This window comes from Caenorhabditis elegans, chromosome III, assembly GCF_000002985.6.
Source record: "Caenorhabditis elegans chromosome III".
Lineage (NCBI taxonomy): Eukaryota > Metazoa > Nematoda > Chromadorea > Rhabditida > Rhabditidae > Caenorhabditis > Caenorhabditis elegans.
The window spans coordinates 1,834,479-1,848,943 of NC_003281.10; the positions used below are offsets into that span (position 1 = coordinate 1,834,479).

Sequence of the window (14,465 nt, forward strand, 5' to 3'; positions counted from 1 at the left end):
TTTTTCAGAATTTTTTTAAGAAATTTTTTTTCAGCCGTACAATGCCACGTGGCATTGTGCTCACCAACAGTAAACCCGTCGAGGGAATGGTTTACCAAATGGCATTGGTTTTTGATCAAAATTATGAGGTAAAAAACCAGAAAATTCGCAAAATTTCGGTGTTTGCGTACTTTTGGAGCTACAGTACCCCCGAAATTCGAAGAAATTTGAGTGAAAATTTGAATTTCTTTGAAAAATTGGAGCATTTTGAGGAGTTTTGCGCAATTTTCCGGCCTGTAAACCGAAAATTGCCGATTTTTGTGCAAATTGTCGTGAAATCTAGTGTTTTTGTAGTGTTTGCGTACTTTTGGGGCTACAGTACCCCCGAAATTTGTAATTTGAGTGAAAAATCGATTTTTTTTTTTAATTTTTTGAGCATTTTCCTGATTTTTCAGAGGTTTTCCGACCTTTAAACCGAAAATTTCCGATTTTTGTGCAAATTGTCGTGAAATCCAGTGTTTTGGTGGTTTTTGCGTACTTCTGGGCCTGAGATTTTCAGTAAAAACTCGACTTTTTTTTTCGAAAATTGAAAATTTTGCATAATTTTATAATTTTTTTTCAGGAAAACTCGAAAACTAGACATTTTTACGATTTTTCAGTGCTAAATTCGAATTCAGAGCACCAATTTACCCCCATTTTGCATATTTTCACAAAATTTCGGAAAACTGCATTTTGTCGTGGGATGCTCGATGTTTGCGTACTTTTGGCGCTACCGTACCCCGGGAAATTCGAAATTTCGATTTTCCCGATTTTTTAGATATTTTACGCAATTTCCCGACCTTTAAACCGAAAATTTCCGATTTTTGTGCAAATTGTCGTAAAATCTAAAAAAAAATTTCGAAAATTTGCAAGTTTTAACCTAAAACTGCTGGAATTTACTGTTTTTTTCGAAATTATTGTAAAAATTTGGGAATTATCCTCTGAAAAATGGCTCAAAACCGAATTTTTGAGATTTCAAGCTAATTTTTCCGAAAAACTTTTGTTTTCCGAGGTTTTTAACTGGAATTTTGGAAATTTTTGGAAAAAAATACGATTTTTCATCAAAATTTCACGATTTTCGAATTTTTCGCGTTTTCCTAGGCTTCTAGCTCAAATTTGGATTTCCCGGGGTACTGTAGCGCCAAAAGTACGCAAACACCGAGCATCCCACGACAAAATGCACAGTTTTTTGAAAATTTGCGAAAATATGCAAAATAGGGGTAAATTGGTGCTCTGAATTCGAATTTAGCAGTGAAAAATCGTAAAAATTCCGAGTTTTCGAGTTTTTCTATAAAATTTGTAAAATTATATGCACAAATTTTCAATTTTTGAAAAAAAAAAGGTTTTCAGTTCGATTTTCGAATTCCCCAGCCAATTTTACCCCTAAATCGTGTTTTCCCAGCTTTCTATCGCGAAATTTCAATTTTCCGGGTTACTGTAGCCCCAAAAGTACGCAAACACCGAGGATCCCACGACAAATTACACAGTTTCTTAAAATCGAGCGAAACTGTGCAAAATAGGAGTAAAAAAGTGCTCTGAATGCGAATTTCGCAGTGAAAATGCACAAAAATGAGTAGTTTTCAGGCTTCTGGCCTAATTCTGGCCCGAAAAAAACGAAAATTTTCACGCTTTTCAGACCGTAAAGCAGTTTAAAATGATTCCAGTGGTTACACAACGCACAAAAACGAAACAAGTCTCAAATGTGTACAGGTAATCGGAAAAAAAACCGGAAAAAATCGATAATTAAGCGGAAAATGACATTTTCAGTGGAAATATGCGCCTCGAAAAATCAATGCAAATCGACGAGACTCTTGTATTCGGTCAAACAATTGACTGGGAACCAACTGATGATGAAGGAATGTCTGTTGAGGTGAAAATGGAAGAAATTCTGGATTTTTCAGTGAAAATTTGGAGAAAAACGAGTGAAAACCCGCGTTTTTGCGGTGAAAATTCGAAAAAAAAACCGAGTTTTTCGATTTTTTCACTGAAATTTTGGAAAAAATCTAAGAAAAATGACTAAAACTCATCAATTTCTATGAAATTCTGGATTTTTCAGTGAAAATCCCGTTTTTGCGGTGAAAATATCAGAAAAAAACAGTTTTTTTTGAATTTTTTGAATTTCCCGCCAAAAAAATATTCAAAAATTTGAATTTTCCGCTAAAAAATATTTAAAAATTTGAATTTTTTGAATTTTCCGCCAAAAAATATTCAAAATTTTGAATTTTTTGAATTTCCCGCCAAAAAATATTTAACAATTTGAATTTTTTGAATTTCCCGCCAAAAAATATTTAAAAATTTGAATTTTTTGAATTTTCCGCCAAATAATATTCAAAAATTCGCTTTTTTCACTGAAATTTTGAAAAAAGTCTTTTAAAAATTCGTGAAAAATTAAATTTTTCATTGAAAAACCTGAAAAACTACCAAATTTTTCCACTTTTTCGTCGAAAAATGACTAGACACTGAATAATTTTTACATTTTCCACTGAAAATTTGAAAAAAAATCCACGAAATTCCGAATTTTGATGCAAAAATCCGTTAAAAAACTGCAAATTTTTGCAAATTTCATGCAGAAAATTCGAAAAAATCCCCAATTTTCATCCTAAAATTCCATTTTTTTTGCAGATTGTGAGAAAATACAAACGAATCCGCCCGGCCTATGAATCTCGAATTTTCGACGGAGAAACACAGCTTCTACTGCCTGGAATTATGTCCAGAAATCGAGAAGTTCTTTGGATGTGTGATATTTGGCCACAACTCGAAATTAGTACGGGTTTTTCACTGAAAACCCGCCGCGAAAAATGGCTCAAATTCATGGATTTTTCAAAAAATCCCACTGAAAATTCAATTTCCCCCCAAAAAACCTCGAAAATTCGAATTCTCCACGTCTCCAGCTTTCAAATGACCCCTGACATATTCCATGCAATTGCCCATATTCCATGCAATTTGCCCCACCGACACAGCTGAAATCGGTGCTACAGTAACCCGCGTGGCGGGACCCGAAATTTTCAAATTGCGCGGAATATGGGCATGTTGGGGGTCATTTGAAAGCTGGAGACTTGGAGAAATCGAATTTCAGCATTATTTCTCGAAATATTGAAACGTTTGACACAAAATTTTGGGAAAATAGGAAAAAAACCAGTTTTTAATACAAATCTGCAGAAAAGTTCGCTGTTTTTGCGAATTTTAGCATATTTAAACCTGAAATTTAAAGTTTTTGAACAAAATGACCGAAAATTGAACTTTTTGAAGATATTCCGCTTAAAAACGTCATTTTTCTCAAGGTTTTCATTCAAAATTGCTAAAAATCCAAGAATTTTTCCCTTTTTTGAATGAAAATCGAGGTTCCCATCAAAAAATCGATATTTCCCCTGTGACTTGTGCGTTTCTCAGATTTTGGCATAAAAACTGTATTTATTCACATTTTCAGTCTTAAATTGAGCTGAAAATGTGAATAAATACCGTATTTCTGCCAACAATTTGACAATAGAGCACATTTGTCACTCGGAGATGCGGAAGCTATGCCCAAATTTTAATTTTTTCACGAAAAAGTTGATTTTTTGTGATTTTTTGCGATTTTCAATCCAAAATTCGAATTCTCCATAACTTTTCACCCACGAAACCCGATTTTCAGCAAATTTAGACTAAATGTCGTAAAGTTCGGTGCCAAGTACGCAGAAACTCGGTGTTTGCGTACTTTTGGCGCTACCGTAACCCTCGAAATTCAAATTTTGAGTTAGAAGCCGTGGAAAAGGTGTAATAGACGTTAAATTCGACGAGGAATTCGATTTTAATAATGAAAATTGTTGAAAATTCCTAGAAAATTGAGAAAAATTGATTTTTTTTTTCCAGAAAACGATCTGAAACACGTTGTACACCCAAATGTGGCTGTAAATGCGTGGGTAACACTACATATTCGAGATGATCAATCGATAAAATATGAACTTTATTCATTTGATTCAACAGCTGATTCACTTCAACATCAAGTACGGAATGCCTCTTGGAATAAGGAAGTTGAGGGTAATTTCCCGCATTTTTGGGACCCCGTGGACGAAAATCGCGTGAAAAATCCGGATTTCGTAGCCCCAATGGCTGATTTTTTGAGTGGAATGCGTGGATATGTGATGTCTGATCGAATTGTTCTGGCAGAAGATCCACGTCATCGAGATGTATGCTTTCATCGAATTGTGCTCCGAGAGAGCGATGGATTTCCGGAGCCGGGTACCGGGAAAATTCTGGAAAATTCTGGAAAATTCTGGAAAAAAATGCATTTTTTTTGCAGGCTCATTCATCAGATTTGACGCTGAGAAAATTGATTTTTTGAATATCTACGCGATGAAGGGAATTGTTAATTTGAATGATCAGCGAGCTCTGCCAAGGACGGCTAATGGAAATGTAATTGATCAATTTTTTCTCGAAAACTAGGAATTTTTACGATTTTTCACTGCTAAATTCGAATTCAGAGCACCAATTTACCCCTATTTCGGATATTTTTGCAAAATTTCAGAAAACTGTGCATTTTGTCGTGGGATGCTCTCGGTGTTTGCGTATTTTCGGGGCTACAGTACCCCGAAAATTAAAATTTTGAGCTAGCAGCACGGGAAACCAGGAATTCGGGGTAAAAAGTGACGGAGAATCCGAATTTGATAGTGAAAATTTCTGAAAATCAATAAAAATCCTGAAAATTTGAATTTCCCGCCATTTTTCACCCCGGGAACCTATTTTCTAGAGTTTTACCTTAAAATTTAGAGTAACTGTGCATTTTGTCGTAAGAAATTTGGTGTTTGCGTATTTTCGGGCCTACAGTACCCCGAAAAATTTAAATTTTAGCTCAGAACCCCGGAAAAAAAGTATTCAGTGGTAAAAAGTGACGGAGAATCCGAATTTAACAATGAAAATCTTCAAAAATCAATAAAAATCCCGGAAAAATCTAGTGTCTTGGCGGTTTTTGCGTACTTTTAGCGGTACAGTACCCCCGGAAATTCGAAATTTGAGTGAAAATTCGATTTTCTTCGGCATTTTTGAGCATTATTCAGAATATTTTAAGAAGTTTTACGCAATTTTCCCAACTTTAAACCATAAATTTCCGATTTTTGTTCAAATTGTCGTCAAATCTAGTGTTTTCTACGGTGTTTACGTACTTTTGGCACTACAGTACCACGAAATTAGAAAATTCTGAAAAAATGTCTTTGAAAATTCAAATTTAGCAAAAATATGAAAATTTTAATGCAAAATATTCAAAAAATTTGAATTTTTTGAATTTCCCGCCAAAAAATGGTCGAAAATTTGAATTTTTGAATTTCCCGCCAAAAAATATTCAAAAATTTGAATTTTTTGAATTTCCCGCCAAAAAAATATTCAAAAATTTGAATTTTTTGAATTTCCCGCCAAAAAATATTAAAAAAACTGAATTTTTTGAATTTCCCGCCAAAAAAATATTCAAAAATTTGAATTTTTGAATTTCCCGCCAAAAAATGGTCGAAAATTTGAATTTTTTGAAATTAAAAAATTTCACAATTTTCAGATTTTTTTTGGCGGGAAATTCAAAAAATTCAAATTTTTGAATATTTTTTGGCGGGAAATTCAAAAAATTCAAATTTTTCATAAACTTCAGTTCAATTTTCGGTGTTTGCGTACTATTGGAGCTACAGTAACCCTGTTGTGTTTTTTTGCAGATTAAAACAACAATTCGTCTTCACAACGATTCGCCAGGATTCTATTATTCAGAAGCTCTTCAATGCTTCATGGATGATCCGAATAATGTATTAGAGCACTGGTTGCTCTCAAAATATTCAAATAGTACTCTACAAGTCGGAATCTCTGCTGGAGAACCATCAGCCATCGGAACTCCGAGATTTGTGATCGCTGAGATTACTGATGCTAAAGCTCGGAAGCTTCAGGCTCTCACCGAAGCCGGAGATATCAAATTCGTCGCGGAGCCGGCGATTGTTATCAATTTTCGCGGTGTTTTATATGTTCCGAGACTGCCGAAAAGCGTTTTTAGGTGAAAATTTGCGAAAATTTGAAATTCCCGCGCGGTTTTTAACCCCAGATTCCCTTTTTTTTTAATTTTCTAAAAAATGAACCTAAAAATTCAAATTTTGAGTGAAAAATGCTCCGCGACCAATCAGCGGTGTTGGCCACGCCCCTTTATAGCGTTTTAGACGAAAAAAATCCGAGTTTTCGATGGCCTAATTTTTTGAATTGCTAGGCCACCACCAAAAAAAATAAATTGCTCAAAAATGCAGATTTTGAGCGAATTACTGCGAAAATTTTGGAAAATTGGAAAATTGTGCATTTTAGTGCAATTTAGCCTGAAAAATTCTGAAAAATCGTATTTTAACTAATTTTTAGATCATTTTTCTGAAAATTTGTCTGAAAATCCCTCTCCTAAAGTCAGAAAACGTGAGAAAAATTGGTGGCCGAGAACTTTTTGCAGATTTCTAGGCCACCCATTGACTAATTTTTTACAAACGGCGATTTTTTTTTTAGTTTTCACTGAAAAAATATCGAATTAAAATTAATAACCCAGAAAATAACATTTATTTTTTCGTGGTGGCCTAACTTTTAGATTTTTCTAGGCCACGAATCGAAAATAGAGGTAATTATTCCGTTTTCGACAAAATTTATTAAATTTTTAGAGCTGAAATCGTCTTTCTTCTCAAATTTTTATTCAAAATTGCCAAAAATCCAAGAATTTTTAGCTTTTTGAGTTAAAATTAATTTCTCAGTGACTCATGTGCCTCTACTCTTATTGATTGCAGTAAAAACTGTATTTATTCACATTTTCAACCTTAAATTGAGCTGAAAATGTGAATAAATACCGCATTTCTGCCAACAATTTGACAATAGAGCACATTTGTCACTCGGAGATGCGGAAGCTATGACCAAATTTTCAGTTTTCCCGGAAAACTTGGGATTTTTCACAGATTTTCAATATGAAATTCGAATTCTACATCCCTTTTCACCCCCGGAACCCGGTTTTCAGCTAATTTAGACTAATTGTCGTAAAGTTCGGTGCCAAGTACGCAAGACACTCGGTGTTTGCGTACTTTTGGCGCTACCGTACGCCTCGAAATTCAAAAATAGAGTTAGAAGCTCGGAAAAAGTGTAATAGGCGTGAAATTTGACGAGGAATTCGATTTTAATACTGAAAAACGCTGAAAATTCCCGGAACATTCAAAATTTTCATGAAAAAGTATTTTTTTCCAAAAAAAAAAAAGTGATTTTTGGCCGTTTTTTAAGCCAAATTTCCTGCAGACTCCGCTCGTCAGATATGCCAATACCTCCAGGAACACGGATCTTCATCACAGCACACTATGAAAATCGTTGGATTATCGATAAAATCGACGTTGATCGCCGAGATACGTCTGTTGAAGCGCTCGTTTGTCACGATGCAAAGAGTGGAAAGGAAATGGTAATTATTGCGTACTTCTGAGACTACAGTAACCCGCCGCCCCGAGATTTTCGCCCTAAAACTGCATTTACTTGTCATTTTCGCCTCTAAATAATGTTTAAAGCGAAATTTTCACTTTTCTAGTGTTGTTTTCTTGAATTTTCAGTTGAAAATTGAGTTTTTCACTCATTTGTACCCCTAGAAATTGGTTTTTTTGCAAAAATAAATTGGTGGCCTAACTTTTGGGATTTCTAGGCCACCAATCTGAAAATGCTGATTTTAGGCTATTTTTGTCGACTTTTTTAGGGGTTTTATTTCAAATAATATTTAAAAAAAAAACGATTTAACTCGAAAATCGCAAAATATTCAGATTAAATTCCGAAGATCTTCTAAAAATCGATTTCCCCTGTGACTTGTGTGCTTCTATTCAGATTTTTGGCAGAAACACTGTATTTATTCACATTTTCAGCCTTAAATTGGCTGAAAATGTGAATAAATACCGTATTTCTGCCAACAATTTGACAATAGAGCACATTTGTCACTCGGACATGCGGAAGCTATGCCCAAATTTTCAATTTTTCCCGGAAAACTTGTGATTTACGCCGTTTTTCAATACGAAATTCGACGTTTCTATCACTTTTTACCCCCGTAACCCGGTTTTTAGCCAATTTAGACAAACTGTCGTGAAGTTCGGTGCCGAGCACTCAAGACACTCGGTGTTTGCGTACTTTTGGCGCTACCGTACCCCTCAAAATTCAAATTTTGAGCTAGAAACCCCGGAAAAAGTGTAATAGGCGTGAAATTCGACGAGGAATTCGATTTTAATAATGAAAATCGCTGAAAATTCCCCCGGAACATCCAAAATTTCCACAAAATGTTCAGTTTTAATCAATTTTTCGCCGGTTTTCGATGTTTTTTTGACGATTTTTAGTGTTAAAATCGAATTCTCCACTATTTGTCACCTTTTTTTTTCGTCACAGATCTGGTTCCACTGTACGTCTGCTCGGGGCTCCGACCAACTTCCATATCTCCTGAAAACTCAACAATTCGGATTAGTTCAAACGCCGAAATCATTCCAAGTCCGCCGTAATCCGTCACTTTTCGTGTGGGACAACGTTTGGGTCACTCTTAATGATTGTCACGTTGGGGAGGGCTCAAAACCGCCCACGCGATTCAAAATTTGTGCATTTGGAAAAGTTACCAACTTTACGACGGTACGAATTTTGAGAAAATGCTCGAAAATCGATATTTTCGTGACTTGTAACTCTGAAATTCGAATTCTCCACGTCTCCAGCTTTCAAATGACCCCCATCATGCCCGTGTTCCGGCAAGTTTGAAAATTCTGGGTCCCGCCACGCTGGGTACTGTAGCACCGGTTTCAGCTGTGTCGGTGGGTCAAGTTGCACGGAATATGGGCATGTTGGGGGTCATTTGAAAGCTGGAGACGTGGAGAATTTTTGAGATAATAGGAAAAAACCAGAAAAATCACTAAAAACTGGTAGTTTTTAGAGCGAAAACGTGTTGAAAATTGGTGGCCGAGTTTTTTGCAGTTTTCTAGGCTATGGAGAATTTCAAGGCAATTTTTTAAGTTTTCACTGATAAAAAATCGAATTTTACCCAAAAAATAACATTTATTTTTTCGGTGGCCTAACTTTTTTAGATTTTTGTAGGCCACCAATGAAATTAGGTTTAATTAGGCCGTTTTCAACGGAAATTGGTTTTTTTGCACAAAATAAATTGGTGGCCTAACTTTTGGGATTTCTAGGCCACCTATCTGAAAATGATGGTTTCAAGCCATTTTTCATCGTTTTTTTTTCGGGGGTTTAATGTCAAAGAATGACAATAAAAACGATTTTAACTTGAAAATCGCAAAATATTTAGTTAAATCCCGAAAATCTTCTAAAAATCGATATTTCCCCTGTGACTTGTGTGCTTCTATTCAGATTTTTGGCATAAAACTGTGTTTATTCACATTTTCAGTCATAAATTGGGCTGAAAATGTGAATAAATACCGTATTTCTGCCAACAATTTGACAATAGAGTACATTTGTCACTCGGAGATGCGGAAGCTATGCCCAAATTTTCAATTTTCCCGGAAACTTGTGATTTTTTACAGATTTTCAATACGAAATTCGAATTCTTCATCACTTTTCACCCCCGGGAACCCGGTTTTCAGCCAATTTAGACAAACTGTCGTAAAGTTCGGTGCCGAGTACGCAAGGCACTCGGTGTTTGCGTACTTTTGGCGCTACCGTACCCCTCGAAATTTAAATTTCAAGCTAGAAACCCCGGAAACCGTGTGATAGACGTGAAATTCGACGAGGAATTCGATTTTAATAATGAAAATCGCTGGAAAATTGCCGGGGAACTTCCAAAATTGTCACGAATTTTTCGTGATTTTTTAACCGATTTTTAGTGTTAAAATCGCCATTTTCGACGGTTTTTAAAAATTTTTTTTTTGAAATTTTGCTTTTTTTTTTCAGCGAATCTCTCCAATCGAGTTGCAGCCACGATCTCCAGATTTTCCAGTTCTCACAAGTTTCATAGAAGATCATAATTTTATTGAGGAAAATACACTTAATAATGTCGGCGTACCACCGGTTTACGGGGAAACGGCCGTTGCAGAGTATCAAGGTGTGGAATTTCTCGAGAAAATTCTGTTTGATCTACAAAAAACGCGGGAATTTTTCGCCCGAAGAAAAATGTGACGTCAGCACGTTCTTAACCAATCAGTTGAGAGAAGTCTGCCGCATTTTTTGTAGATCGACGTAGATCAAACCGAAATATGGGGGGACACTCTGACACCGCCGCGCATGTTGATCTACCAGGAATTGCGGGAATTACGACGCAGACTTCTCAACTGATTGGTTAAGAACGTGCTGACGTCACATTTTTCTGGGCGAAAAAACATTCCCGCATTTTTTGTAGATCAAACCGTAATGGGACTGCCCCTGGCACCGCCACGTGCTGTCAGGTTGTGTGTCAATACAGTTTGATCTACAAAAAATGCGGGCAAAATTTTTTTTGCCAGGAAAAATGTGACGTCACCTCGTTTTTACCGCATTTTTTTGTAGATCGTCGACGTAGAAATTGCGGGAATTTAGACGCATAAAGACGTCATATTATTTTGGACGGCGAAAAAATGCGCGCATTTTTTGTAGATCAAATAAATTTCGAGAAAATTCGGTTTGATCTACAAAACAAGCGGGAATTTTCGCCGCCGCCCAAAATAATGTGACGTCAGCATGCTCTTCCACCAATCAGTTGAGAAGTCCGTGTCTAAATTCCCGCAATTCCTGGTAGATCAACATACGCGGTGGTGTCAACTACGGTTTGATCTACTGAGATCTACAAAAAAATGCGGCAGAGTTCTCAACTGATGATTTCTCATGGATGAAAACACGTGCTGGCGTCACATTTTTCAGCGCAAAAAAAAATTGCGCGCATTTTTTGTAGATCAAACCGTAATGGGACTGCCTGGCACCACACCACGTGCTGTCAGGTTGTGTGTCAATACAGTTTGATCTACAAAAAATGCGGGCAAAATTTTCGCGCCAAAATAAAGTGACGTCACACTGCAACTTTTTCCTGACGAGGGACGAGGAAAAGTGGTTTCTAGGCCATGGCCGAGGGGCCGACAAGTTTTAGCGGCCATTAATCTTGCTTTGTTTTCCGCCTGTTTTCTTTTGTTTTTCATCGATTTTTTTCGTTTTTTCTTATTAAAACTGATAAACAAATATTTTTTGCAGATGCTAAACCAATTTCCGAGTAAAAAAATTATGTATTCAGTGGGCAAGCAGCGGTGACAGTGGGCATTGTAATATGATGGATTACGGGAATACAAAACCTAAACTTTTTCTGAAACATGATACATATGATGCTTAGATGCTGAAATTACCTGATTTTCATAACGAGACCGCTGAAAAAGTTTTGAGGTTTTCAAAATTCAACTTTTTTGGTGAAAAAGTCGAGATTTTCGCACAAAAAGTTGAATTTTGAAAATCTCAAAACTTTTTCAGCGGTCTCGTTATGAAAATCAGGTAATTTCAGCATCTAAGCATCATATGTATCATGTTTCAGAAAAAGTTTAGGTTTTGTATTCCCGTAATCCATCATATTGCATTGACCACTTTCACCGCTGCTTGCCCACTGAATACATAATTTTTTTACTCGGAAATTGGTTTAGCATCTGCAAAAAATATTTGTTTATCAGTTTTAATAAGAAAAAACGAAAAAAATCGATGAAAAACAAAAGAAAACAGGCGGAAAACAAAGCAAGATTAATGGCCGCTAAAACTTGTCGGCCCCTCGGCCATGGCCTAGAAACCACTTTTCCTCGTCCCTCGTGAGGAAAAAGTTGCATTGCGTCAGCACGTTTTTACCGCATTTTTTGTAGATCTCAGTAGATCAAACCGAAATATGGGACGGATTTCCATCAAAAATTCAATTTTTTCCAGAAGCTCTGCGAGCCCCCCGTGCACACGCGAATATAATCCGAATGATTAATGATTTGGAGGATAGCCTCAATTGGGCAAGAAATCCGTCGAAAACTATTAAATTGGAAATCGATGAGCACTTGGATCGATGTGATACGTGTACTAATCGAGATTTGAACCCGAACTGCTATTTTCCGGAATACTTATCACATGCGCTCCGTCAGAAGCCGGAAATTGTTGAAATCTTCTCGCCTGGGATGCTCTCAATCATCACTTGCCGCAGATTTGGCGGCGGCGGCGGTGTTTAAAAAAGAATTTTTTTTTTTTGACGGGAACAACTGATTTTTTTGTGTTATTTCGTGTTTTTTATACCCCATTTTTTTTACAAGAAAAAGCTCAAAAATTGAGCCAGAATGAAGTTTTTAAGGAATGCAAACAATCAATTTTTTTTCAAAAATTTTTGGATGTCTTCCAATTTTTTTTTTTTTTGGGATTTTTTTGGATTTTTGGTGAAAATTACAGTTTTTTTAAATTGAAAATTGGGGTTTCAAAGTTTAGTGGCCGAACTTGTTGGGATTCTAGGCCACCAATCGGGAATTTCGAGATTTTTTTCCAGAAATCTCCAATTTTTAGCAATCTTTTACACTAGATCAGTGAAAAATTAGAAAAAAAAACAAAAAAACGAGTTTAGGCCAATTTTTAGCCGAAAAAATACGGTGGCCTAACTTTTTGCAATTTCTAGGCCACACCTATCTCTTTATTTTAAAAGGGAAATCTTATCACTTTTCTAGTGATTTTTCTCGAATTTCCGGCTGAAAATTGAGTTTCTCACTCATTTTTACCCCTAGAAATTGGTTTTTTTGTAAATTGGTGGCCTAACTTTTTGCAATTTCTAGGCCACCAATCTGAAAATGATGGTTTCAAGCCATTTTTCATTGATTTTTTTTTGGGGGGGTTTAATGTCAAATAATGACAATAAAAACGATTTTAACTTGAAAATCGCAAAATATTCAGATAAAATTCCGAAAATCTTCTAAAAATCGATATTTCCCCTGTGACTTGTGTGCTTCTATTCAGATTTTGACATAAAAACTGTGTTTATTCACATTTTCAGTCATAAATTGGGCTGAAAATGTGAATAAATACCGTATTTCTGCCAACAATTTGACAATAGAGCACATTTGTCACTCGGAGATGCGGAAGCTATGCCCAAATTTTCAATTTTCCCCCAAAAACTTGTGGTTTTTTTTCTGATTTTTCAGTAGTTTTCATAGATTTTTAGTGCTAAAATCGGATTCTCCGCTATTTTTTACCCCCAATTAGTGGTAACTTTCTCTCGTTCCCAGCTGAAAAAAGTTGGTGGCCGAACTTTTTGGATTTCTAGGCCACCAAGCAGATTTTGAGCCATTTTCAATGGGTTTTTTTCTGGAATTTTTCAGTTCAATATTTGAAATTTCTGAGAAAATGTTCCCAAAAAGTAGGAATTTTCCTCGGATTTCAAACATTTCTCAAAAAAAAATTTTTTTTTCGCCGAATTATTTTTTTTTAATTTTTAATTTTCGCGGGGTTTTTCTCAGCATTTTAGCCCAAAAAAATTCGAATTTTCCTCCTAATAAATCTCCAAAAATTGGTAGTTTCACGTCATTTACACTCTCCCAGTGATGTACCAAGTTATGATGAGAACTTGTAACATTGGAAAAATCAATCAATAATGTAATCAAAAACCCGCCGGAACAGAAGATTGGGTGGCGATACCTCGAAAAAATCGATAAATTCAGTGGGAAAATTGCTGAAATTCCGCTAAAAATTTGATAAAAATGCAGGGAAAAAAAAAAGTTTTGATCTACAAAATAAATAAAAAATTATTTTTAATTTTTGAAACCCGACCGGCGCCGGAAAACTAAAAATCGATTTCCCCTGTGACTTGTGTGCTTCTATTCAGAGTTTTTGGCATAAAAACTGTATTTATTCACATTTTCAGCCTTAAATTGGCTGAAAATGTGAATAAATACCGTATTTCTGCCAACAATTTGACAATAGAGTACATTTGTCACTCGGACATGCGGAAGCTATGCCCAAATTTTCATTTTTTCGGAAAACTTGTGATTTTTTTTTGATTTTTCAGTAGTTTTCATAGATTTTTAGTGATAAAATCGGATTCTCCGCTATTTTTTACCCCAATTAGTGGTAACTCTGAAATTTTTTAAAGGTTTAAAATATTTTTCGCTAATTTTTAGAAAAAAAACCGTTTTTTCCCCAATTTTTACGTGAAATCGCCCCGATTTTTGATGCTTAATAAACATTTCACTCATTTTTTCAAAAAATTCCACACGATTTTCGACAATTTTGAAGGGTAAAAGTAGGTTTTTGATGATTTTCTAAAAAAAACTTCAAAAATAGATTATTTCAGCATTTTTTGCCGGAAAAACTAAAAAATTGGGGATTTTTTCACGATTTTTTATCGTTGAAAATTGAGTTTTAAGTGTTTTATACGAAAACTCACTGGTTTCTTTAGAAAGTTAAAATTTTTCCAAAAAAAAATTTTAGGGCTGAAAAACTGTTTGGCCCTAAAAAAATTTTCAAAAAAAAAAAAAAAAATTTTTTTTTTTTAATTTTTA

General features: G+C 35.3%; 1 protein-coding gene across 2 annotated transcripts; it reads left to right on the top strand.

The window, feature by feature from the left end:
* Window positions 1–34: 34 nt before the first annotated feature.
* rexd-1 (Minor tail protein) lies at window positions 35–12,286 on the top strand. 2 transcript variants are annotated; one of them, NM_065062.8, is made up of 11 exons: window positions 35–128; window positions 1,655–1,728; window positions 1,786–1,888; window positions 2,641–2,782; window positions 3,868–4,236; window positions 4,298–4,410; window positions 5,691–6,019; window positions 7,276–7,432; window positions 8,392–8,625; window positions 9,895–10,045; window positions 11,869–12,286. In NM_065062.8, the coding sequence occupies exons 1-11, from the start codon at window positions 42–44 to the stop codon at window positions 12,153–12,155; spliced, it is 2,046 nt and encodes a 681-aa protein (NP_497463.3). In that variant the 5' UTR covers window positions 35–41; the 3' UTR covers window positions 12,156–12,286. The 2 variants fall into 2 exon arrangements, with proteins under 2 accessions (NP_497463.3, NP_001391138.1); NM_001404269.1 differs by lacking the exon at window positions 8,392–8,625 and having other exon boundaries at window positions 37–128; window positions 11,869–12,280.
* Window positions 12,287–14,465: the final 2,179 nt, after the last annotated feature.